General features: G+C 31.4%; 1 protein-coding gene across 1 annotated transcript; it reads left to right on the top strand.

Moving 5' to 3' along the window:
• The first annotated feature begins 1,090 nt into the window (after window positions 1–1,090).
• On the top strand, window positions 1,091–27,473 carry LOC139525040 (fibropellin-1-like). Its single transcript, XM_071320218.1, has 17 exons — window positions 1,091–1,118; window positions 3,578–3,628; window positions 4,372–4,454; window positions 7,126–7,197; window positions 7,773–7,908; window positions 8,654–8,736; window positions 9,107–9,178; window positions 10,520–10,646; window positions 11,894–12,016; window positions 12,710–12,829; window positions 13,768–13,875; window positions 17,368–17,475; window positions 19,162–19,269; window positions 20,017–20,130; window positions 22,408–22,629; window positions 25,757–25,908; window positions 27,298–27,473. The coding sequence occupies exons 1-17, from the start codon at window positions 1,097–1,099 to the stop codon at window positions 27,466–27,468; spliced, it is 1,872 nt and encodes a 623-aa protein (XP_071176319.1). The 5' UTR covers window positions 1,091–1,096; the 3' UTR covers window positions 27,469–27,473.
• The last annotated feature ends 271 nt before the right edge of the window (window positions 27,474–27,744 follow it).

The raw sequence follows: 27,744 nt of genomic DNA, 5'->3' as shown, positions 1-27,744 counted from the left end.
TGTGTATCACTCAAATTCTTCACAACTGTACAAGTATCTATATAATTTACTGTTAATAAAAGTATTTGCTTTGTCAAACCTTAATTGTTCTATTCATTCTGTTTTCTTTTCCAAAAAAAATTATCTTTCATTTGTTGTGTAGCCCACTAACCATGCAATAGACCACTTTCGAGTTCATCCGTCACCGGCAAAAACTCGTCAATTATACGCGCCTTTATGACGTCATTTACCAGATAGAGGGGGTCGCCTGTATCCCTGCACTATTTACGTTCATCAAGCGTCTTAGTGATCGTCATTGTGCAGGATAAACTAGAAATAATGGTTGTTCTGTAGGTACATTATGACAATTCCCTAATGACAGCAATGCTGATTATCAATTTTGAGAATTCAATTTGCCGAATAATTTGTACAATATAGAATTATAGTTTTCCAACCACTCGCTCAACATTGGAATGGAAGTGACGACGCCCCTAAACGCACAAATGACGTTCACTAAAACCAGAGTTTTTGACGGAAATGCACCGAACTCGAAAGTTGTCTATTCTGCCCCTGATAATGGCAAAAACAATAAATCAAACACTCAACGAGCAGTGTGAATTTAAATAAAATCAACAATAAAAAACTTGATGATATGAAGGTAAGTTTTCTATATTTAATTTTTACTATGAGTCGTTTTCACTGCATTAATTTACATTTTTGTGAACAAGATAGAAGAATTTTTTGCTATACGTTCATGTGCGTAATTGTCTTTGACATGAATTTAAACCTTAAAATTATATAGCGTTAGCCCATAATATATGACAAATGTAAATTATTAGTAACAGACCTATGATCAGCTGGAATACAAACTTTAGTTTAAGCATATAAGTTACAATGCACCAAAATAATTCCAAGCAGCAGTTATGAAGTTCAAATGTGATATCTAAGGAAACAAGCAAAAAGAGAAATCCTTAAATTAACTTATCTTTGTCCTTAAATGTACTGTAAATGTCACCATAAATTGTCATGATAAATAATAATTAAAAGATAAAATTTTGAAGACTTTTAGATAAGAAATGTGTAATCAATTTATTGAACTTCGTAGTGAAGTGGAATCATGTTCAAGAAAACTAGATGTCGTAAGTTTTTTGTTAATTACTTTTTTCACTGCATACAAGAGAATGTTCTATGCTGCTGATTTTGCCCTGTTCTTGTTGGTACTGATTCTGTGTTGATGGATCTGGTTTTTTTCAATCGAATGGTAATTGAAAAACCATTATATTATTAGTAAATTACCTCCAGTTATTGGTTTGATTCGTGTGGCTTATTCTTAAGTTTTCTATGTTGTGACATGTGTTATTTTATTTGTCTGTTTGTTTTTCTTTTTTATCCCTGGCATTAACGTTGTCAGTTTATTTTTTATCTCTGAGTTTGAATGTCTTTCTGGTATATTTCGCCTTTTTTAACTGAGTCTATCAAGGGCTCCATGGAATTTGTATCCGATCTCCATGTATCAAAATAGTTTTTTGATCCCGAACTTCAGAGCTTCGTAGAAGCTACTAACTGCTTACATGGTATGTATCAGATAGAGGCAACAGTAGTATACCTCTGTTGGAAACAAAAGAACAATTGAAAAATTAATACAAAACCAAACGTCATTTTAAGAAGAAAAAACGGTGAGTTAAACCTGGTTTTATGAGTAGCCAAAGGTCTCGCTTATAAGACAATGTTAAACAATATCGTTAAAATGACACCTCTGTGTGACACATATACAGCACAAACAAACGCAAAAAAAAACTCAGCACAGATGGTTGACTACTACGACAAGTCGATATAGCAGTGTACATTCACACTTGGTAAAACAGTCATATTCATATTAGGGAATATGTCACATTCGGTGCTTAGCAGACATACGACATAGATGTTTAACCACAAACATGTCGTTAGTTTAGACATAGACACATCGCATTGATCAACCAATTCATGATGGTGTCCATAATGTTTTCGCAAAGTCAATCTTAGGGTTGTACCCAACACCTTGACTAAAATTAATTTGGATCGTTTAATTTTCATAAAATTTTTACAACATATTTACTTTGACCCTTTGAAAAAAATATAAAAATTTCAGAAAACTTGAAACAATCATTTCCTCGGAAAAAATGGTTGGATAGATAGCAGTTTGACAAACACATATTTTGATCATTGAGAAGCCTAATATTTCCTTAAAAATACAATGTTATTTTAACGTTTAGCTGATTTTACAGAGTTATCTCCCTGTAGTGTTAGGTACCACCTTAATATTACCTCCTCATAACTCTGTTGGTGCAGTTTATGGATAAAGAGCAGATATATGTGTGTGAAGTCCGTATAGTTTGAACATGTACGAGCATATTACGGAGCAGAAGGTATGTTTCTGCTGAGAAAAGGAAACTTAATAATTGGTGAATTCTTTTGTCAAAGATTGTGAAGCCGTGTCAAAATTAAGAAAAGATCAAGGTGTGAGAAAGTTCTTCTAGTATCAGTTCTATCCTTAATTTTACGTTCACTGGCATATATGAGATCCAGGTTCTATCTGAAATATGAGTTATTCAGTAACAGGACATCATAATATAGCTGAAAAAAATATTAAAAAAATTTGCAAGGTGCGTTTTTTCTCTTGTCTTTTAGAAGGTTTTGGATGAATTCTGTATATTTCAAGTTCAAAAAACAAGTCGTCCAGAAGTATTCACAATAACTGACCATTGGAATACTGACCCTCTGTTTTAACAGCAATTATCTAAGCTCAACACATATACTATAATGTCGATTAAAAAGACCTGCATATTGATAATTTCATCTTTTGTATTTTTTTTATAGAATCAGTCAGTGTGGTTAAAACAAAATATTTCAATAATCTGTTAGAGTATATACGATTGTTTTTCATTTTTAGCCATGGTGTTATCAGTTTATTTTTGATTGATGAGTTTAACTGTTCCCCTTATACCTTTTGTCCCTCTCTTCCCTTTCATCATGTTATGATAAACAAATTAAAGTTCTTTATCCTTTACAATTGTTTCCCCACACTCAACATAAACTCAAACTTAATATGGGGATGTACTTTAGTACTTTTCTGTTTCACTTGTTTCTTTAATTACATGAGGCTGACTTCATAACGAGTCTTCTGACGGAAAAATAAAAAAAAATAGCATTATCCTTTAACATTGCGTTCTGATATATAGATGATGTACTCTCATTAAAAGATATATAGATGATGTACTCTCATTAAAAGATATATAGATTATGTACTCTCATTAAAAGATATATAGATGATGTACCCTCATTAAAAGATATATAGATTATGTACTCTCATTAAAAGATATATAGATGATGTACTTTCATTAAAAGATAACTAGATTATTGACATTGATTAGTTTCTGGTAAATGTTAGTGCGCGAGAGATAGTAATTGTACACATTCAACAATAATAAAAGACAATAGTTTTTAGTTTAAGTGAAGAATCGCTAAATTGTAAAAAAAAGAGAACATACATCTGTCAATCATCCAATAGTGTATAACAGTGTATTACATTTCCACTAAATACATACATTTTTTATTTTAGAATTTAATGGTATAGCTGTGTTCATTTTATTCTATGGAATCTATGAAATCGGTAAGAGGCTTGATAAAATTTCATAGTGTGTGTATTATTTATTAATTTTTTTGCTTTGTTATTTCAAACAGCCTATCAAAACAATATTATTCTTCAACATGAATAAGATAAAAAAAAAAACAAAAAAAACACGCCAATGAGACAGTCCATCAACGATAGCAATATTAGAATGACATATACATGGCAAGACGCTTACATCCGATGCTCCCTGTAAAAAAGTAATATTTATTAGTAAATCTGTAATTGTGATGATTGCTATTTTGTAGTTTCTTTATATTTAAAATCTTTAACTAATTTTTTAAATGTTTACATTATTGTATGGAATTGATTTTAATGCCTGAGGAAAACTTCAAGCGGGCTTTGAATAAAATGACCATGTATTTCAAGTTTTTCAAAAGAAGTATTTGACTGAATAAATAGACAGTTTTGATGTACTTTACCCTCTGGTGATGATATACATGTATAGATATTTTTCTTGACCAGGTTTGTCTTTATTGTGTGTCTGTTTTTATTCCTCAGCTCTTCCAACCGCCGTTGACAGTAAAACCTTTTCTGATCACTAAACAATTCCTCATGGCTCTATCACGTTTGCATAAGGCTTTGGATATTTTAAAATATGTGTTGCATTTAGCATCATCAAAGACAAATTAAGATCAAAACATACATATTATAAAAAAATAGTCCAAACTTATTAGATAAATCAATAACAATTTTTGAATACAATTGTTAAACTCTTTTTTTAGAATGTGGTCAGTTATGTCTAGCTTGTAGTGAAATGAATAATTTAGACGACTGCCAACAGTTTGTAAAATGTGATAATGACCAGGTAAATATTTAATATACAAGTAGGCTTTACACTACACACACAACCGCGCAAGTGTAGATCAAACGAACCGGCGTTTTACGTTGCCGCATTTTGGCAATACGTTTCTGCATTTTTATAGTTCTATTTTCCGCATTGTTTATACATTGATTTTGTTAAAGGTTATTTACGTTTCCGCATATCAATTTTTAATGTATGCCCCTGCTCAGCAACCGCGGGAGGTCAAAAGTGGAAGTAGGACTTGGAGCAGGATAAGTCTAATGATTAAAATGAAACTATCAACTTAAAATGATAAAAAATTAATATGGTCATGTATCTTTTAAAAGTCAATGTCAACACTAAAAGTTTGTATATACAAATCATACATGGTCATATATCAATCAAAAGTCAATGTTCAGCACTAAAAGTTCATATATACAGATAAAAACGTAAACGTAAGTTTACTATTATACATTACATGTAGCACTTAAAATCAGCGGCAACTTAGTTTTCTTGGCTGTTGTCAGCAAATTAATTCTTATATATCGTTATTACCATTTTTGACAGGTGAAACACAAGTAAAAATGCGGAAAGGTGGTATCTATTTATTTCGGAAAAGTAATGCACGAGAATGCGGAAACGTGAAACTGGATTTTTGCTAAAAATGCTGAAACGTAATACGACCCAAACGAACAAATAATTCAATATTAGTAGACTGAATCCATCTTTTTTAACCATTAAAAAAAAAAATAGAAAATGAGTTTAATCAATAGATTTATATGTATCACTAATGTTTTAATTATTTGTGTATGTTTCAATATCAAATGTAGTTGATACAAACATGTATTTCCAAAGTAAAATTTTAGAAGAGATGATTTCAATTTACCTTTTGGAGCTCTTAGTGTAATGGCTTCGTAGTTAGCGGAAATCCTCTCTGAAGGAAATCATGATATGAGACAAAACTTCTGGAATATTATCAACTGCAAGACGTATACTCCATATACATGTGCTAATGGAATGTTTACATTTCATTGAATACCAGGCCAGTAGAAGCACATAAGCTGGCAATACACTTACTATTAGACTCATACCCGGTCAATTAGTAGATTTATTATACCTCAGTTATCATTTTCTATATAAAATAAGTACACAATATTTTCACTATTTTGCAAATAACAAGTTTTGAACTATTGGACCGGTCAAAAATTTCCAACTATTAGACCTTGGTGAAACTATTTGACCGCAAGCGTCATTATATTTCGCGGAATTTTTAATGCAGCTACTCAATTGGAGGATTTTGAAAATAACGTGGGACTAATAACGTCGTGTTTTACCTATTGTATCTAGTATAGGGTTGATGCCAGTGCAAGACGTAGCCTTAGCCATTGTTAGCATTTGAATATATCTATGAAGTAAACGTTATGGTTTGGTTTCTTCTTTTTAATATTACGATAGTTGATTTATCACCGCCATTTATTGTCTGCTGTCATTTTCGATATAATAAAACACTTTCTGACTGGATGTTCGTGGAATATTTAGTTTATTGTCCCTCGGATACAACTATTACCCTCTATTATCTATTCCACTCATATCCAGTCAAGAAGTATACAACAGACCGAATCAACCATCCTTCTGAACTGATCTATGGCACTGATGTTTGATTATCTTTTTTGATTTTGCCGTTGTTGTAAGGTATGGTTGTAAATTATAAACAAAGTCGTAACATATTGATGTGCGAATAATCTTGATTTTGACACTTGACTTTCTAACTGTTGATATAAAGTACGGATACCATTTCTCTAGTTTGACTCTAGTTCAGAAGTGAATCATAAAAAGCTGTGATATTTTAACTGTGTATATGTGATAATAGTACATTTTGTACGTAAACCATCTTGTTTGGGCATCATCATTTGATTAATTTCTAGAATAGCAAGTCGATTTGATTGATGTGTGTACAATATCAGAAGGTCCATGATAAGAAATCAGTCGAATAATGATACGCTGAACTGTAAACTTAGACACAGATAGCTCCTTTAAATACATAAGCTACGGGTACTTGGTGAACATTTGGATGATTTTAGTCATTGATGATTACTTTTTAATGAGTTGTAGTTCTACACAACTTTGATATAGGTACTTAAATTTATATTCTCTCATTCGCATTTATACCTTAATTTTGATTTTGATTTTTTGTGTTTTGCTAAGAATTAAATACTTCATAAACATATTGTTCCCCTTTCATGCCGGTATATTTTGTATCTGTTGTTTATATTTGCAATATAGACATATTTAATATAAAACAAAAAACTTTCACCCAATGCATTGATGTAGTGAAAAATTGCGACAAATGACGTGTATTTTATTTTTGTGGTTACTGGCAAATATTGTTTCGGGCTGTGAATTGGGTAATATTTTCCAGAAAGTTTTGGTTCTAAAATTTGATAAACGTGAATAGTTTTGATAGCATATACTTTTAATGGTATGTTTTAGTTGAACTAGTAGATTAATATTTTACCATTTTGAATGATAGCCAACTTTCTTCTTATCGTGGTTTATCGAAATAAGGAATTTATATCAAAAGTGTGGTTAAAGGTTCAATGAAACGTGATACAAGTTTACCGTATGCAATATCTGTATATTATGTTCAGACTTGTCATTGATTTTAAATAATGATTTAGTTGGTTTTTTGTCTTAGATTTGCTATCAACACAGATATAGAACTGAACAAAACCAAACCAGATATGATACTGGCTGTACGTACCCTGATGTAAGTGTGTATACTAATAGCCATAAAACCTATGTAAACAATGAGTCAGCATAAAGATCATTTGTTATAGATCAACATTAAATCTTGTCTTTTCTTCTAGTTGCCAACGTTGTAGCTTTTCAAGTGAAATAAGTTTACCAATGTTCAAAGCTTATACGTTCACTAAGAAGATACTTATAAAAATAGAAAAATTGAAATAGAAACTAAAAAAATATCCGGAGAACGTCAAAACATCGAAAACCTGTTGCGTTGATTTGGTAAGTTTCTCCTAATTTGCATACCATCATGGCCATCTGAATGTGCCTCATTAACGTCCAGACCAAGTATATAAAGAAATCGGTATATTTATAGATCAATTGAGTTTTCTAGCGTCTAAATATAGAAAAACATGAAAACATGTCGAAAGAGAGTCAGACATAGGTATATCCTCTCTTTAAAATATTCATAGTACCTTTTTTCGCTGTTGTCTATAAACAATTCAGGCAATCTGTGTTGTGCAATCAAGTGTTTAATTTTTTGAATCTTGATATGTTAAACTAACAATATGATAATACTGTGCTGATATTCTGTTTCAGCTTTGCACCAAACGACATGCAACCGGGATCATATTTGGAAAACGAAGCAGTCAGCACAGTCATATTATTTGCGAGAGTTGTTGTAATGAAACCTTACTTTGCAATAGAAACACAATGTGTAATACTCTCACTGTAGGTAATAAACACACACTCTTATACGAGTATCTTCATGCTTTAAAATGTTTGGTATATATTAGTTTTTTTTTAATGTATTCACATTTTGTTTTTCGGCACTTTTAATTACTCACCATAAAGTTTTGATATTGTAGTACACTGAACTATATTTGCTTAGATTACGTAATTTGAAATCGGATGTTTTGTAACATCACTGGCACCTCTAAAACTCTCAAATTTGCGATACAATTATGTTTGTTAATTGTTGAAATAAAAATTTTTAATCAATACTACATGTATAAGCATGCTAATTTACTTTCATCGAATGATGAGAGTTAAACACAAGTCTTAAAATTTTGGATGCGTAACTCAATCATTAAATGTTGATAATTTGAATGTTGAACATTGAAATAAAATCTTCAATATGTTAACTTAATAATGTTTCTTTATAGAAGTTAAAAGTTGAATGTTGTATCAAACTATCTAACTCTTACCAACGTACTAAAAACCGAAATAGATTTTTCTTTTAAAAAATGCATCCTTCTGATAGAAATCTCAAAAATGTTTACAATGATTTTGCGATTTCAACATCTTTTTATGTGTCATCAATAAACTTGACAATTTGCAATATGCACATTATCGAAAACGATTATTATATATAAAATTGCGAAAACCCTTAAATTAAAATTAAATTATCTTCTATGTGTGTTATTAATTGATGACAGCAAATGCACATCCTTAAATAATAGTGACATGTATTGTTGAAGCTCCAACTCAGAGTTGTCTTTCATGCAGCGGAGTTGCAGATCCATACAGATGTAACACAACCACACAATGCCTGGACAATGAAGTAATATATAAATAACTGAAAACACTAATTTCGATTATTGACCTATAAATATATAATATTACTTATAGAACTTTTTTTAACGATTTAGTTTTAGACATCATGCAATTGATTTCATCTTTTGATATAAATGTCCTGAAAGTGTGATATATGTATTGTGATAAATGTATTTAACATCATATTTTAACCTATCTTTGATTTTAGTTTTTTTTTATAAAGTGATGTTTACAAAAATACAGACATTTGAATTATACAATTCGGGATAGAAATACAACTAACATGTTTTAGAGAATAACAAAAAAGTAACGATAACCACTGTTAACGTTAGTCTTTGCAAATACGTTATTCTTAAATATGCAAATGTTTTCTTTAGGTTTGTTACCTACATAAATACAGAACAAATTTGAACCAGGAAAGATATGATTTAGGATGCAAGCATTCAGCGGTAGGTTAACATAACATACAATAATAAAATATTCGATAAATTTCAATCTTTAAAGTAATTCTTGGAGGACAATTAGAAATGAACAGAAACACGTTGTTGTCCATGTACAGTTATAATGTATGAATTTTTTTTATGAAATTATAAATGTTTCTTTGGATCAAAGTATTCAACAACTAAAACATGTTTTCAAATGTGTAATGCATTACTGTATATGATTTTGGAAAATAAAATCACTAGTAAACACTTAATTTCACTTCCGTCTCAGCCTATTTACTCCTTTATTCTAATTTATCTTGTCATAATAACTTTACATGCACAAAAAATCCAAAAATATCAAATAAGCGGTCATAAAGGGGGGGGGGGGTAAATATTTTATAAAATGGTCAAATTCAGAAGACAACACTAAATATAAATCAATTAGTAAGAAAAGTACAAATCAAATCAAGGCAACAGTGGTAATACGGGTGTTCAAATGTCAAATCGATTGACAGGAAACAAATCAAAGTTATAAACCAAAACCGAGGGAAACCCTTCACTTCTAATAAGAAAACTGTGCCACTTTTACTCTGAAGTTTCGTAAAAAAACATATATCCCAAAAAGGAAAGTAGATATGCATTTTAACCTTATCCAAGGTCAAAAGTGGGCTATGCACAAGAGAAAAACAAAGGAACAACAGGAACATCAAAGTACAAGACAAACGCCAACACACATATAAACGAACTATTTGATAACAAGTGGCATGTTCCTGAAACAGGACATTTTAAGAAATGGGTGGGTTGAACCTTGTTTGATGGCTAGCCAAACCTCTCGCTCTGTGACAATGTTTAAAAATATCGCTGAAATGAGAACACTTCGTGACATAAATACAGCATACACACACACGCATGAACAGAAAAATGCCCAAACAAATAATATAATAGTCAACCCAAACCGCAAACCACAGAACACCAACGATTATATAACATTGTCGGTCATATATGGTACATTTTTTTGAAAATTATAATTGTCATCATTTAAATATAACATTTGAGTTTTGAACCTCCATTACATATATATGATATTGTTTTAAAAACAACACTTACAAATATTTATTTCATCGCATCTTGATCTAGTCAACTCCTTCGAAATATGAAATCGTCAAACACAGGTTGCCCTACGCATTACAATAGTTATAACACTACAGCAAAGTAAAACCGATTTGTAAAATATTGTAAAGTTATAAGCAACGATTTATTTACTTTTACTAATCTTAAAATTTATAATAATTTTACCAATATATATGTTGTGTATGATTTCTATATCATAAGTTTGTTTCTAAAAAAAGTTATGTTGTTTCAAAGCTTTGCCTTCATGGACAAATCAACATATTTGGACGTCGGTCATCAGGTGCTCATCACATGATTTGTGAGAGCTGTTGTAGTGGTACTACAAACTGTAATGGTGAACTGATGTGTGTCCACAATAACCGTGAGTTCTAAACTGAATATTTGGTTCACAATTTGTGTATAAACGTGTTATTTATTTAAATGCGGAAATGATTTATTTTATCCTTTGGTTTTCATTTTTTTATTTTATTTATACTTTGTTGATAAGGAATAAGATGATGTACACAACAGATTTGTGTCGAAAACCACTACCTCAGGCATAGATTACCTTAGCTGTATTTGCAAAACTTTTAGGAATTTTAGTCCTCAATGCTCTTCAACTTCGTACTTTATTTAGCCTTTTTAACTTTTTTTGGATTCGAGCGTCACTGGTGAGTCTTTTGTAGACGAAACGCGCGTCTGGCGTATAAACAAAATTTAGTCCTGTTATTCATAATGAGTTAATTCTCATCCTTAGTTATGGCTAAGCTACTACTACTAGAAGAGGGTTTAACGACATTGACTACACATGAAGGTTTCGCACAGTTCGCATAGCTATACCTCGGTTTAACATGAAAAGGAAAACAAAGCAGTAATAGTTCAAACATTGGGATATATAAATATTTTTCTTTTGTTTTATGCAGATAAACTTATTTTTTATCTTAAACCGAACTTAATATTAGCAAATGCATATCTTTGTCGTTTAAAAAGAATCAAATAGAGTAGTACACTCTAAAGTAAGGAATGTGAAGATGAAACGTTTAACATATTTGTGATAATCTGTCGCACATAAATTCCATGACTGACATGATGCAAAGTTGTATTTATGCACTCATATCATGAATGGAAATTTCGCGTATCGAAATATCGTAAATGAATTTGCAATATACAATGATAAAGAAAATACAGTAATACGCTCTCAAATGTTAATTTGAAATACCGAAAAAGACGATGAATTGTCTTTGAAACCTGATTTGAAAAAAATTTACGAAATATTCTTAAAGGGGAAAATACCAAACATTTTGATGTATGAACAACAGCGAAAAAAGATACTGTAATTAAATAGTGCTCTACAATTCCAAATATTGAAATTTAATTTTATAATTATTTGCATCAAATGTGCATGCTACCATCAAAAGTCTCTTTCATGATACCCCAGGCCAAACATGTTTTAAAAAAGCTAATTGTTGAATGCCTTAATGTAATATATAACGGTTAAAAGTAATGGGAATTATTTAAAACAGAATGAATGGTATCTTAACATTTTAAAAACGGGGGTAAAAAAAAGTATACTTATTTTTTTTTACCGCATTTGATATTTTTTCTAATCGCTTGTTTATACTCTTTCAGAAAAGACGATCAATGCAACATGTATATCGACCAACGAATGTAAAGGTAACCTGATTTGTTCCTCACATCGTTGCCAATGTCCAACAGAAGATTACTACTGGAAAGATACAAAGTGTTATAGTAGTAAGTATGATCTTTCTCATTACAAGTACAAACAAACACACATTTGTTCATTCGTTTGCTATATTTAGTATTGTATTTGAAAACGAAGAGTGAATGTGTACCCTGAATAATATACACGACATGATCACCTCTTTACTGCCGTGAGTAATAAAATATAGTTATCAAATTTATGTTTATAAAACGTTTTAAATTATTAACTACAAAGTTCTATTCTATGTCTATTTAAAGGCAATCGTAGCTTACTGTCTTTATTCAATAAATATATTGTTGATAACTAACAACGCTCCTACATCATATTTTGTTTCCGGTAACACATACTAAATGAATCAGCAAACACAACCTGTAACACTAAGTAAAAAGGATAGTAATTAAAAATGAATTATTTTACATCATTGTGACTGTATGGTGAATGTGTTATTGCTCAATACATAGAAACTGTTCTGTGTTTGTTTTTAATCTAAATCACTTATTATATGATTGATTTAAAAAGGAGAGTTTTGTGAAAAAAAGTAAGTCAGTAAGTTCTACATGAATATAAAAATAAGGAGATGTGGTATGATTGCCGATGCAATGAGACAACTATCCACCAGAGTTCAATTCAAGTGGATTTCAGCAATTATTTGCAACCGTACGGCTTTCAACAAATAAAAAAAAATCCCATACCTTCGTTATCATTGTTATCGTGTTTTTCAGAAAAGAAATACAATGACCAGTGTAACTCATCAGACGAATGTAATGCTTCGTTATATTGTGACCATGATAAATGTCATTGTTCCAATACAACACACTGGAATGGAACATTCTGTATACAAAGTGAGTTGAGTATATTTGAAACATTCGAACGAACAAATTTGATCCCGTTTGAATTGCAAAATTGAAATATTAAAATAAAGTATTCATCAACTGTAGATTTACATGGAATTATCGATACCCCTAACAGTTATTTGAAATAGTGATACCCTACGAACTATTTTAGTTTTTTTGTTTCAGATTTTCTATTTTGTGTTATCAATGCGCAATTATTCTTGTAACTTGTATTTAAATTAGAATTACTGTATTCAGTTTTATAAACGGAAAAAAGGCATTTTGTTTATATGTTGTTTGTTAATTTTTGTTGATGGTGTTTAACAATCCTTTTTAGAATTTTCACCACTTTCTAACACTGCAAAAAATTCTCGTTTACTGAAGTACTTTCATTTTACTATTCAAAAATGAATTTGAATATGTATCATGACCGTTTACTTTTTTTTGCTATTTTTAAAAACCTAAGGCCACTAGTACTTCTAGGTCTTTTACGGTGCAGTGAATACAAAATTTAAAAAAATTCTCAAAAGTTCATTTTCACCTGTATGTAAAATTATTTTATATTTTTCTACACCTGATTCATCCCTCAGTTTGTGAAAGTATGTTCAGTTGATACTGTATTTTTTGTCCAATCACACTGTTTAGATACATTTACCTAAGTAGGGTACACAAAAGAGCAACCTAAATTCTGGAATGCAAATACTACCGTGCCACCTTGTATAGCTCGCAAAAAGTAAATTAACAAAAATACCGAACTCCAAGGAAAATTCAAATCGGAAAGTCTTTCGTCAAATGGCAAATGCAAACGCTTAAAGACATGAAACGAATATTTTGAATTTGTATATTAATATTCTTTGAAAGTATCATTAAGATGTACGAATCATACTCGCTTTTGTTAACAAAGGATTATGCGAAAACGGTAAACAAAATGTGTTTTTTTTTATTAGACACACCATGTAGTTCATCTCCCTGTGTAAATAATGGTCTGTGCATTGACGTTGGAAGATTCTACAACTGCTCATGCCCACCAGGATTTTCTGGTCACAACTGTGAAAGTAGGTATTTATTAAAGCGTTAAAAATCTTTGGCCAAAAAAGACCAGACAATATAATGACCAAAAATATCACGACGAATAGAAAGTCTACAAAGAACTATACAGAAACTAAATTTTAAAACTTAACTGAGCCGACCTTGACCAGTGTTTAGATTATAATTATAAAAATCACTTTGTAGTCGCGTATATCCAACTAAAAATATTTTTTCACCTTGAAATCGAAAAAGACGGTGGTGATTTGAAGTTTTTATCTTGATTCATCCTGATAATTTCCTGATGTTAATCAGACATGAACAGACCAAAGCGAATAGCACCTACATTGTTTTCTTAAAATTATGTAGACCACATGATTAAATTAAGTAATGAAGAGTTGATCAACATTTTGTAGATCATTTAATTTGATATTGAGGATTATTACGAGTTTTGCTCTTATACATAACGTACTCTACTTAAACTGTTTCGGGGTCATACCACGTGACGTCAATCAGCAGGATTGACAATTATCTGGTAAAAAAACACTTACTTTGCATCTTTATTTTATCGATTCTATTTGAAACTTATCGCTTTAGTTGTCTACAGATACTTTGATACGATTGAACTATTAGACCAAGTCGGGATATTTGAACATATATATATAATGAGATTTGGTGAGGTTTGGTAAGCGGTACTCTGTATTCTCATCAGAATAGTGCCTAGAAAAAGTGCCTTCTGTAGCGGTATCTATTTTGAGTTCAAAGGGTCTATATTAATTGTATCGAATGCCGTAGGTTCCTCCCATTCGTTTCCTCTTTCCATATACCATGTTAAATATTTTAGTTCTAACTTTAACTTGACTTGGTCATCCAAGTGTGTCGTACATTTTTTATGATTCTGTCAAAATTTTCCATTTAGTATTATTTTGTTTTCTGTTTTTTTTTGTGCTGAAGCAATCGCCCATTTGCATACTATAGGTTGCACTTTGTAAATACAGCTGTTTCTCAAAACACGCCTCTTTTGGGGAGTAATTGAATATTCATAGAAAATTGATTTTGTTTACATACTGGTTCCCAGTTATGCTCTCTGTTTTCCATATCGCAGAGACAGAACTTGGGAACGTTACCAGTAAATAAACACGTGCATATTGTTTACATTGAAATCTGTGGTAACCTTTCATTCGAGGTAGGGGTAGTTAAGAAAATTAGTGTAAGTTTAAACTCTGAGAAGTTCAGGGCATATAAACGTTGAAAATATGCCGCACAGCCCTATATTTTGACCTTTGAAAAAAATTGTGGTGCATATGAACTTTCAATTCTAGGATAAGATTTTTTTCAAAACTTCATAGTAAAAGTGGTACAGTTTTAGCCGTAAAAGGAGTTCCTATGGGAAATTGCATTGTCAATATTTACAGAAATGCAACCTATATAGGGTGAAAAAGGGGAACATTCAGAATTTAACCAAATTTGCTTTATTTCACAGATTTTAAAGAAATTAACTCAAATAAGAAGCTTTATAAATATTTAATGAAGATTGATAGAATCCTGGGCCTTAAATATGATGACTCAGCATAAATTCACAGTTTACAGTATGCAAAGTTTACTCAAAGTCCTGGATACAAAATTAAATCATAATATTTGCATATTTGTAAGTTAAATTGTTAAGAAGTGCTTATATTTACTCTTCGCAGTCATTGAAACTCATAGATCCTTCCTGAATATTATTTATGGGGTATTTGAGTCCTTTCGATAACCCAAAAGTAAGCCGCAACACCTAAATCTGCTTTTTTGTCATCACGGCATAATAAATACAAGCTAGAAAAACAAAAATATCTTTAGAAAACTTACAATAGTGTGTTCTATCCTGAATATGTACTAAATATTCCAAATTGCTAGAAACAGCAGAATGATTTAGGAAATTTGAGGCCCCAGGGGCAAAAAACATAGAAAATTGCCTACCCCATGTGTCATAAAACAAATAATTTAACTTGTAAATGCTATGATTTTATGATTTTAAAGTTCTTGATATAGAAAACAATAACTATGCTTGGAAGTTATGCAAAAATCAGATGTAAGCAGTCATCTCTACAACATTTTAAGTGAATTTATATCTCAGACTGGTATCTGCATACATACAACTATTGCAAATATGGCTTTGTTTGAACACTTCTAGTATATATAGTAGCTAAATTGTGTCAGATATATGGTTACAGATGATACTGTTGTGACAAGAATTCTAAATTGACCATTTGAGGCAGAAAATGTGTCCTTCAATTGACAAATAGGCATACAGTAAGATGTGGACTGGAGATAGAGGCTGGATTGGATACTTTATATAATCTTGAATGTTGTAATGATTGACTGCTAAACATTACATTTATGATATTCTGATATGCTCTCAATATGTTATCAAAACAGTTTTTAACAGGTTCTAGGCATTTTTTATCAGAAAATATGCAAATAGGGTAAGCTGGCAAAAATTAAAGACTTGATTTCAAATTCTTTAAAAAATTGAAACAGGGGAGGGGGTATAAAATGTATAGTAAAGAAAAATTTAGAGTATACACAGTGATTTCTGTAAGACTTTAATTCTGATAAATGAGTATTAATGTGAGAAAAACTGATTTTAGAGAGTTTTCTATTTGAATAAATGTCTGTATAGGTTGCACTTTGTAAATACAGCTGTTTCTCAAAACACGCCTCTTTTGGGGAGTAATTGAATATTCATAGAAAATTGATTTTGTTTACATACTGGTTCCCAGTTATGCTCTCTGTGTTCCATATCGCAGAGACAGAACTTGGGAATGTTACCAGTAAATAAACACGTGCATATTGTTTACATTGAAATCTGTGGTAACCTTTCATTCGAGGTAGGGGTAGTTAAGAAAATTAGTGTAAGTTTAAACTCTGAGAAGTTCAGGGCATATAAACGTTGAAAATATGCCGCACAGCCCTATATTTTGACCTTTGAAAAAAATTGTGGTGCATATGAACTTTCAATTCTAGGATAAGATTTTTCAAAACTTCATAGTAAAAGTGGTACAGTTTTAGCCGTAAAAGGAGTTCCTATGGGAAATTTCATTGTCAATATTTACAGAAATGCAACCTTTAGTTTTTAATTATCGAGATCCCAACGCTTTCGCGGAATCTTTGTTTGTTTATCGGTGTTTAATACATTCAATTTTTGGAGGCTTGATTTCAAAATTATTCATTATTTAAACTACATGAATGATGGTTGATTCCAGCTTTAAGCATAAGCTGTCTTGATTCCGTGATAAAGGGCTGCATTTACACCCTGAACGCTTGATGAAACGTTGTTATCATAAATACATGGGTATTATTTGTCACTTGAAATTAGCTTACAATTAAAGATTTCAAAATTCAACTTTATCCGAAAAAAGTTTTTGTTTTATTCTAGTTGTAGTATTAAATCGGACACATGGTACATTTTCTTTAATACCTTTATGTTTGATTGAATGACACATATGCTTTAATTTGTAAAAAAACAATTGTTTTTGTAGTGACACCGTGCAGCAGTTCTCCTTGTCTTAACAATGGAGTTTGTTATGTTGTAAACAGTGATTTCATTTGTGTTTGTCCAAAAGGATACTCCGATATCCGGTGTCAAGGTAAATCAACATTTACCTTTAAAATCAAATAACAATTAACAGCTTAATGGAAAATTGTGCCAGAACCTTCCGTTATTCTGTTAGTTTGCATACATGCACGACACTCACAGTTATATAACTATAAGAACGAGTGCCAATAGACCACTTTCGAGTTCATCCGTCACCGGAAAAAACTCGTCAATTATACGCGCCTTTATGACGTCATTTACCAGATAGAGGGGGTCGCATGTATCCCTGCACTATTTACGTTCATCAAGCGTCTTGGTGATCGTCATTGTGCAGGATAAACTAGAAATAATGGTGGTTCTGTAGGTACTTAATGACAATTCCCTAATGACATCAATGCTGATTGTCAATTTTGATAATTCAATTTGTCGTATAATTCGTACAATATAGAATTATAGTTTTCCAACCACTCGCTCAACATTGGAATGGAAGTGACGACGCCCCTAAACGCACAAATGACGTTCACTAAAACCAGAGTTTTTGACGGAAATGCATCGAACTCGAAAGTTGTCTATTAGACAACTCTCCATCCAAGTCACAATTTGTAAGAGAAAAAAGTAAACTCACAACAAAACTAAAACTTCGAAGAAAGTCCCTATTAAAACGGCAAAATCAACAGCTCAAACACATCAAAAGAATGAAGAACAACTGTGACAATCCAAACTTTGTACAGACATTTTCGTACGTAGAAATGGTTTATAAGACCTGGTTTTAAAGCTAGTATGATAGTCGTTTAAAATTTCATTATATTTACATCGATGTGTGAACTAACCAAATAGAAATAATTGGTAAAAATGTTTAGAATAGGGCTACATCAGTCAACACTGTGTTATAACCTTAATAACTAAAAAAAAATATTTCAACAAACATTTACCATGACACAATAACACAATGACGGATGTATAAGTACCGAGTCACGTCAACTGTTACACAGAAACACAAAAAATAAACAATTAAAGGTCAATGAACGACCTCCAGCAGCCTTGGTTCATACCGAAATGCAAGCTACAAAGGGCTCTTAAAATGACTAGAGTAACACCATTCAAACAGGAAAACAACGGTCTAATCGTTATAAAAAACGAGAAACGAAACGAGAAACACTTATGAACCACTTCAATAAACGACAACCACTAAACAGTCAGGTTCTGCTTATTCTTACTAACTATTTTGTTATCTGTATGAACAAGCGTTAACCATGGTATATGTCGCCAGATTGTTATGTCATTTCTTTCGGGTAGAAAATTTTAGAAAGATACTCCCTTTCAACTGGAATAAACTCATATTGTTTTAAGTACCTTAATATTTCGTATGTTTTCGATACAATCTTCTCCTGGTGATTTTTTTTAGTCTTTATATAATTTAACAGCTTAATCAATTTCTTATATCTAGAACATTATATTCTTCGTCTTCTTTGTTTAATTTATTGTCAATCATTGGTGAAAATAAAATACTAGTATATTTCTTCCATCCATTTAATGCACAACAGCTCGGGGGAAATCTTTTTAAAAAAGGACATTTTTTCTAGCGGTTATTTACGAAATGATTCATGCAAGCTACTGATTTATTAGAATGTTATAGATTTATCTTACACAGTATATAAAAAAGAAAAGCCACTCACACTGCTTACCCACCCTTACTTCAGTTTCGCTGACAATCAGGATAATTTTCTTTTCGTTGTAGTTACCCCTTGCGATAAAATTGTATGTTTGAATGGCGGTAGATGTTTATCAGCAAATGATACAGTTGCGTGTAATTGCAGATCTGGATTTTCAGGAACTGTTTGTCAAGGTATAAAATAATTTTGATAAGGGTACATTCGAAAATATATTATAGCGATCGATCTCTCTTTATAGAATGAAAAGCATAAAGCAGCGTTTTTATGCCCTACCTACGATAGTAGAGGGGCATTATGTTTTTTGGTCTGTGCCTCCGTTCGTTCGTTCGTCCGTCCGTCTGTGCGTCCGTCTGTGCGTCCGTTCGCTTCAGGTTAAAGTTTTTGGTCGAGGTAGTTTTTGATGAAGCTGAAGTCCATTCAACTTGAAACTTGATACACATGTTCCCCATGATATGACCTTACTAATTTTAATGCCAAATTATAGTTTTGACCCAAATTTCATGGTTCACTGAACATAGAAAAATCAAAGTTTAAAACAAAATGGCCTTGGGTTAGCTTCTTCGTTGTTTGAACTGTCATTACTTTCCAATCAAAGCACTACTGAAGTTTGAATCACGGTGGTTATTAAGACAATGGAAATGATTTTGTCATAAGTAAAGTAAAACTGAAATGAAATTTAAATTGTATCAACAACCATTACATGTATGTAGTTGTAATGAAAATCAAACAAACCAACGGTGACCTATAGTCGCTTTTTCTGTGTCATTTGGTCTCTTATGGATAGTTGTCTCATTGGCAATTATACCACATCTGTTTATATTCCGTACGTGAATGTTTAAGAAAAAATCTTTCATTGTCACTTATATGTATTTATTTATTCACATTTTAGATTCAATACAAATTATTTTCATAATTGACAGTTACACCATGTTCTTCAAACCCTTGTATGAACTCAGGCTCCTGTTTGATACAGAAAAGCAATTACAGCTACAATTGTCGGTGCCCTAGTGGATTTCAAGGCGTACATTGTGAAGGTATGTGCGATATCTATGCATTTATGAAACTAATTGCAATATTTATAAAATGAAAATTGTTTTAAAAGTCTGTTGAATATAATGTTGCATGTTAAATGTTAAATGACAATATCTTGGCCTCATGATGATTTCTGGAATACGTGTTTTGGGGGCCTTTCATATTGATGTATACACATTCATATAATGGTTTACTTTTTAAATTGTTATTTGTATGGAGAGTTGTCTCATTGGCACTCACACCACATCTTCCTATATCTATTTTAAATCTTATGCTGTTTTGTAATAACACTGTCTAAAGTCAGAGGAAGAATATTTGTTTTATATTCGCCGTATTCTCGATGTGCTTATTGAAATGAGCCAGTTAAAGTAAAACAAAACAAAAATACCGAATGACGTTGAGTCACCTATAGTTTACTACATTGACATCATTGACATCTACGGTTGATACTTTCATCATTGACAATCATATATCTTCTTTTTCTAAATAAAGATGTAACCAATGTAATAACATATCACCGTAAATGTTTCAACATTGATCAAAATTCGAACGACTATATTATTCATAAAAGGTCTTGATTTGAGTATTCTTCAAATTAGAAAGCTATTTATGAACAAAAACAATTATGACAACATGAAACCGATTACAAACAATTAATTGCCATGTTCCTGGCTTAAAACAGACACGTCCATCATATGAAGGAATGAAGATGTTTGAAAATTCTTTCGACAATACATGAGAACAACCTACAAAAAAACGTGTAAATCTGCCTCACTTATTAGAATGGTACTTAGAACAAATAGACAAAAGCTCAATATTTGTATTTCGTAAATATTTGAAAGAATAGTTATGTAGATCCTGTTCTCCTGACAAAAATCAGAACATATCCAATGCATTTAGCAGCTTTCCAATTGTGAACTTTCCATTTCTAAGTAGCAACATTCCAGCAGCACCTGCATACGGGGTATATATCTCCCAATTGATACGATATTCCCGTGCTTGCATTTCCTATCATGATTTTCTTGATAGAGGGTTGCTGCTCACAAGGAAGCTATTAAACCAAGAGTTCCAAATGGTGAAGTTGAAATCATCCCTTCGTAAATTTTACGGACGCCATCACGAGTTGGTTGACCGTTATGGAATAACCGTATCACAAATGATATCGGATATGTTCCTTACGTCGTAACTACAATCCCCTTCCCTTTCCTGAATGTGACCTACCGAATTAGACTATTTACCGGATTTGTTATCACATGAGCAACACGACGGGTGCCGCATGTGGAGCAGGATCTGCTTACCCTTCCGGAGCACCTGAGATCACCCCTAGTTTTTGGTGGGGTTCGTCTTGTTTATTCTTTAGTTTTCTATGTTGTGTCATGTGTACTATTGTTTTTCTGTTTGTCTTTTTCATTTTTAGCCATGGCGTTGTCAGTTTGTTTTAGATTTATGAGTTTGACTGTCCCTTTGGTATCTTTCGTCCCTCTTTTAAAAGCACAAGCAGTCTGAAGAGCAAATCTTTTGCAATTCCAACATACACAATGTAATAGTGTCAATTTGAAGAAGAGCTTCACCTATTGATACTTAATTAGCAATATAAGTTGAGTCACGTTTTTTTGGATAAAATATAAAATCAACTTAAGTACATAGAAAAACGATATTTCAAGATGTGATATCAAGTACAATTGATAGTTTGTAATAACATGTATATTATAATGTTATCAGGACGTTTCTTTATTGTTATTGTATCTCATCAACATTATTCGCTTAATACCTATTTTGATCTGAGCGTCACTGGTGAGTCTTATGTAGACGAAACGCGCATCTGGCGTATCAAATTATAATCCTGGTATCTTTGATAAATATGTTCTCTTCTTAATTTCCGTGATGGACAAATATACTCCAAGATTGCCTTACATATCACATATGTATAGATCTATCGATAGAAATACGAATAAAGCAATATAAGCTTCATTATATTAATTATATGATTAACCAACTAATATCAGGCAGGTGCCTCCTTATTAGCACGCGAAGGTTACTTTTCGGTAACAAATTACACAAATGTATGTACAAAGTAAAATCTCGAACATTAAACTATCCGATATGAGTAACCTATGTAGTAAATAGAATATTGTGGTCAAATACTTTATAATTTGATTCGTTTAACCTCTGTATTGTTTATTCGTCAGACCATCTCATTTTTCTTGATTGCTTCGGCTTGTTTGAACACAGACATCTTGGAAAGCCTTATTGTTGTAACCTTTCAAATTATTTTCAAGTGCTATCTGCCATTATTCAAAACTTTCATGCATTCATTCAAAGAAATTTAAGTTCTTTGCATAGAATCAATCGATCAATTAAAATTTATTGGTATTTACTCGTTTTAGTGTCACCTTGTTCTCCGAATCCTTGTAAAAATTCTGGACTATGTGGAATATTGGCAAGTAACGATAGTTATATTTGTAGCTGCCGCAACGAGACCTTTGGTGATCACTGCGAAGGTATATGTAATCAAATTAAGAATTACCTTGTAACAGGTTGAATGCATGTAATAATCATAATCTTTCAAAACATGTTATGCTTTGTGAGTTTAACTGTTATGCATTAAGTACACGTTGTGATTTCCTTATTAAGGTGGCTAGGGCGTCTTAATTAAAATTGGTAGAATTTTTTGATAACTTGTCAAAATGAAGCTATTATTCTGCTTTTTTCAAAAATGGATTATAAAGTATGGGTCACAGGACTTTTTTCACGCTACAGGTTGTGCAAACTTGTCAGATTTTGTATAGATTATGCATGGAAAATCATATTTTAAGTGATAAAAAGAAAACCTACTATCAGAACTTCAAGATAAATTGTGAGAAGATAGCTCTTATAACATGCTTTCAGATAAGAAAATGAAAAGATGGGGTCACCGAACTTGTTATTCTTGCTATATATCAAAATAGGTGAATTCATAACACTTTCTATTATAAAAATCACTTTAACTGAGTTATCTCCCCTTATTTGGTAAATTCGGAAAAAATCTTATCAAACACAAACAAGGTGTTTTTGAGAAGTTACAGCTGTAATTATGATAAAACACACAATTTTTTATATATATATGAAAAGTCTTTTACATAAATTACACACAACTCTCAAAATTTGCACATTTCATAAAAAATATAGACCAAAGTTATCTGCTTCTTCAAAATCCAAGATGGAGGATGACACCCGAGCCCCCTTAAAGTGTGAAGGGAGTATAAATAAAAAATGAAAGATTTTTTTCATACATTTCCAAAACTAATGTGTGATATGTTCAAAAGCATAATATAAATGAACGGTCACCTAGCTTTTTTTTCAAGTTAAAGATTGGAAAATAATAACATACAATGTGTTTTAATTATTCACAGAAAAGGCATTATAATATTAACAGAAGGTACATTAAATGATATAAATTTGATATAGAATATGAAAAGATTTAGAATCTAAAATGAGCAAATAATATCACCGTACGTTGTTTTACCTGCTATAACATAAAATAGAAGGATTGCTCTGTTTTTGGTGTTTTTATCTCATGTCTAAATAAAACATTCTATTCTCGTCTACTACAGTTCCCCGAAATATCGCCATCAAAGCTCTTGTTATTATCCATCTTATGTTTATTATCTTTTTATCTTTTAATAAATTTATAATTTAATTTTGGATGTACCGCGACTGATTGACTGACGTCGTTTTGTTATCAGCCCATAGACATGATTTAGTCATGTGACCGTGACGTCATTAACGTTTTTTCATGGTTTACTCCGGTTTAAAATGGAATTGAGAATTAAATTATAAGAAATAACTGTAATATTTTTTCTGTCTATTCGAAATAACATAATAAATGTGGTGCACACTGTTAAATAACACGCTAGGAGGGTAACTCAATGTGCACCACATTTTTATGTTATTTCTTCATTGACAGAAAAAATATTACAGTCATTCCTTAATTAAAGGAGCACTAGCTACGACATATATATATAAATAAATTTGATTTGAAAGCGAAATGGTGAAATAATAATTCGTTTTCAGTAGCAGGTATGGTTTAATTTTGTCAAAATAAGCTAAGAAAACATTTGCAAGTGAACAATTCGTCCTCATAGATTCTGTATTCATGTTATCTTCTACCTGCTAATGGATTTCGCATGAATTTTGCGTGTTAAGTTATCAAAAGAAAAATGATGTCAACATTGAAAGACAACAGAGGTTAATTGTTTGATTAACTGATTCGATCCACTAAACAATCATTCTCATACAAGTAAAAGCGATGATCAACATGTATTTTAAAACTTTAATATGATATAGAGCAGACCTAGAAAAATCCAATTGCGCGAGTACACTATCTATTTATATCTATAGTTATGTTGATATGACTGTCGGCAGTTTTCAGAGCTCAATTTGATAGTTATTTTAAAGATGGCGTCTAGACTAAGACTAGACTAAGTTATACACGAAACTACATATTAGCGAGCCAATGTCGTGTTACTTGTATTATTCAGACTTTTTATAATTTGGATATACGTTTTAGTATGTAATAAATATGAGAATTTAAGTCAAATAGATGAAGAATAATTTGACAGCCATGCAATGCCCATTAATCGTTATAATAAAAATCAGGTTTTTTTCAAGTTAAAATTAGGTTTTGGCCTCAATTATATCCGTATGTCGTTACCTGCATGTGTATTTTGGCTGTTCTAATGTGGGCACATCAGGTTATAGGTCAATACTTATGTATTGTATGAAAATAGGTGTATTTTTTTTTATCAAAATTATATGTAATAATCAAATAAAACAATTTCAAAGTGTAAATGTATTACAATCATAATTAGCTCCATCTTTTTAATAATTGGAATTGATTGTAATGTTAATTTTACAAATTCTAAATATCATGTTATAAAGACCGCAATCGTCTACCGATTTGGTTCAACACAATACAAAAAACAAATGTTTAGCGAAGGTTTCACGCATTATAGTATATGTTAACACAACAACCCACAATAGATAGATAGTTATCAATGGTACCAGACGCCAGTCACATTAGTGAAGAAGCTCAAAACCTCAGTACTTGAACCTTGTGAGAATATTTTTAATTCTAATATGACGTGCTTCTTTAGCTTTGTAAATAAACCATACTTTATTATCCAATAAAATTAGTTTACACATGCGTATATTGACTACGGCAGAAAAATGAGTTTTATTAAATTGGTATACGCATTTAATGTATTTCATTACTTTGGGACACTTTCAAACACTAAAATATGATACACATTTTGTTACTAATACTTTTACAATGACAACAATGTGTTACAATTCGAAATTGACATATTTGACCTAGATACCGCAACGTTCATGTTGGCTGTTATAACTTCAAAACCCCTCCCACTGAAAAACACGTTTCATCTATCTTGTTAAAAGGCATGTATATAATAATTTCATTGAAACATATGATCTGACGATAAAATATAAAATAAAGTATAGGTTAATAGTATAACTGTTGTACTAAAATGACAAAATTGTTTCATATTTATGATAAAATGGATTGACCCTAGCAGGGAATCGAACCCCATTCTATTATTACTAGTAATCTACTTCAATATTCTGTTCTAGTGTCGTACTTCAAAACAATTTACTCCTCTGGATATCCGTCCGCATATGTTAATGGTGTTCATCAAAGTTGGACACTTTATGCCGGAATTGGAAGTACTATTAGAATCAAATTCCGTGATTTTCATACAGAGAAATGTTGTGACCACGTAAGAGTAAGTATAAGGGTATATTTTATATGCTTATTTTTTAGCCTCAGCGTTTGCATTTTAGAATTAAAAATCTATCCATGTATTTTTTCTATCAAAAAGAAACACCAAAAAATATATATTTTATTCTATTGGATGTTAATCAGAAGGTCATCTGTATGTGAAAAGGGAGTAAATGGATATATAAGCATTTTCCCTAGAGAAAAAGGTCCCGCAAAAGTTTTCAAAATTTAAAATGATAGATAATAAAAAGCCAACATTTGTTCAATGATATTCAGATCTTGAAGATCCGTTTGTTAAATAAAGTTTCTCAACCAGAAAAAAAACCTGAGAAAATTATCTGAAAACCAATTACCTAGGTAATTGCATCTCCGTTTGTCATATGACTTGCCATACTCAGCTCAATCAAGTATGCAACAACAGGGAGTAGGACTTGCCCGTTTATAATGAGAATATGTGGTCTATAATTCTTGTTTGAAGAGAGCACACCAGAGAATGTCTGTCATGAATAAAGATACAGAGACGTAGTATAAATCAACAATGTGAAGACCCAAATAATGACAGTGTGTTGTTATAACTCTTTGGATGGGTTGTTGTCTCTTTCACTCGTTTCCCGTTTTCGTTCTCTATTCTAAATTCGTGATAACAAAAGTGAAACTTATGTTGTGTCGCTTTCACTACGAGTTCATTATAACCAATTGGAGAGTTTTTGGTTGCAGAACAACACTATTGATATAGTAAGTGAAATATAAACATGCACGCATGCAACATATATATGAAGATGATTTGTCGTGAACGATTTAGTAATTTGTAAAGCATATCTGTGAAATGGAAAGTTACAAATAAAAGTCAAACATTGTCCCGTTTATCATGTATCCAAGTATGCGGTAGTCTTAAACTAAGTCCTGTAGTATAGATTTCAATAGGAAAATCCAGATAATAATCAAATTTAAACTTTTGTCTTGTCTTTTTAGCAACTTTGTAAGGAAACTCGAAATGTAGCAGTCAAATTGAAAACTATTTAAAAGTTACCGATGTCTGTCTATTTGATGACAAATTCCCTTTCGTATGTTTCTTGCAAAAAGGATCATTCTACATGTTTGCTGTTGATCCATGTACTGATCGGCTTTAATTTTCAGCTTTAGCTTAAATCGTACTTCTTTTAAAACCTTATTTTGTTTCTTTTGCCTGATGAGACGTCCTTTTTTCAAAAAACAATCCATCCTCTAAACTTATTATCATGAGGCTATTTTGGAAACACGCCATATTTGGCACTGGTTTGTGTCAAGAGATAAACATGAACTTTTTTGGTTAACTAACTTATATATCAGGATCGTGTAATAGACGTAATATTTTATTTTTTTGTAAATTGCATGTATTCAATTTTGTTAACAGGTTCACGATGGAAGATACACCAACAATGATACAATAGCAGATTACACTGGATCTCTGTCGGGTATTAACGTGAACAATTCAACTGGACAATATATGTTATTAGACTTTAAAGCTGATGGTTCTAATGTGGATGTAGGATTCAGAGTGGATGTTTATAAAGTAAAAATATGAACGTTTTGGTGTATTTTTTATATTGATTTATATCATACCAATGAACACCTTTTTGCACTTGTTAATTTGAAAATAACAATATTTGCTGCAATTCATTTTTAATTTACAGCTTATAAATTAGCAATAAATGGGTATTATGTTGGTGAAAAGAAGCCTGTAGTACTCACCTTCAACTATAAGGGTCATTTTTCCTAATGCGCCACGCATTTAGGATCTTAAAGTTGTGGGTTAACAAGGAAATCTATGTGTAGTGAAATTGGACATGTTTTATTTAAA

This window comes from Mytilus edulis, chromosome 5, assembly GCF_963676685.1.
Source record: "Mytilus edulis chromosome 5, xbMytEdul2.2, whole genome shotgun sequence".
NCBI lineage: Eukaryota > Metazoa > Mollusca > Bivalvia > Mytilida > Mytilidae > Mytilus > Mytilus edulis.
Note: the sequence above shows the minus strand (reverse complement) of the source record. Positions and strands in the feature narration are given on the sequence as shown.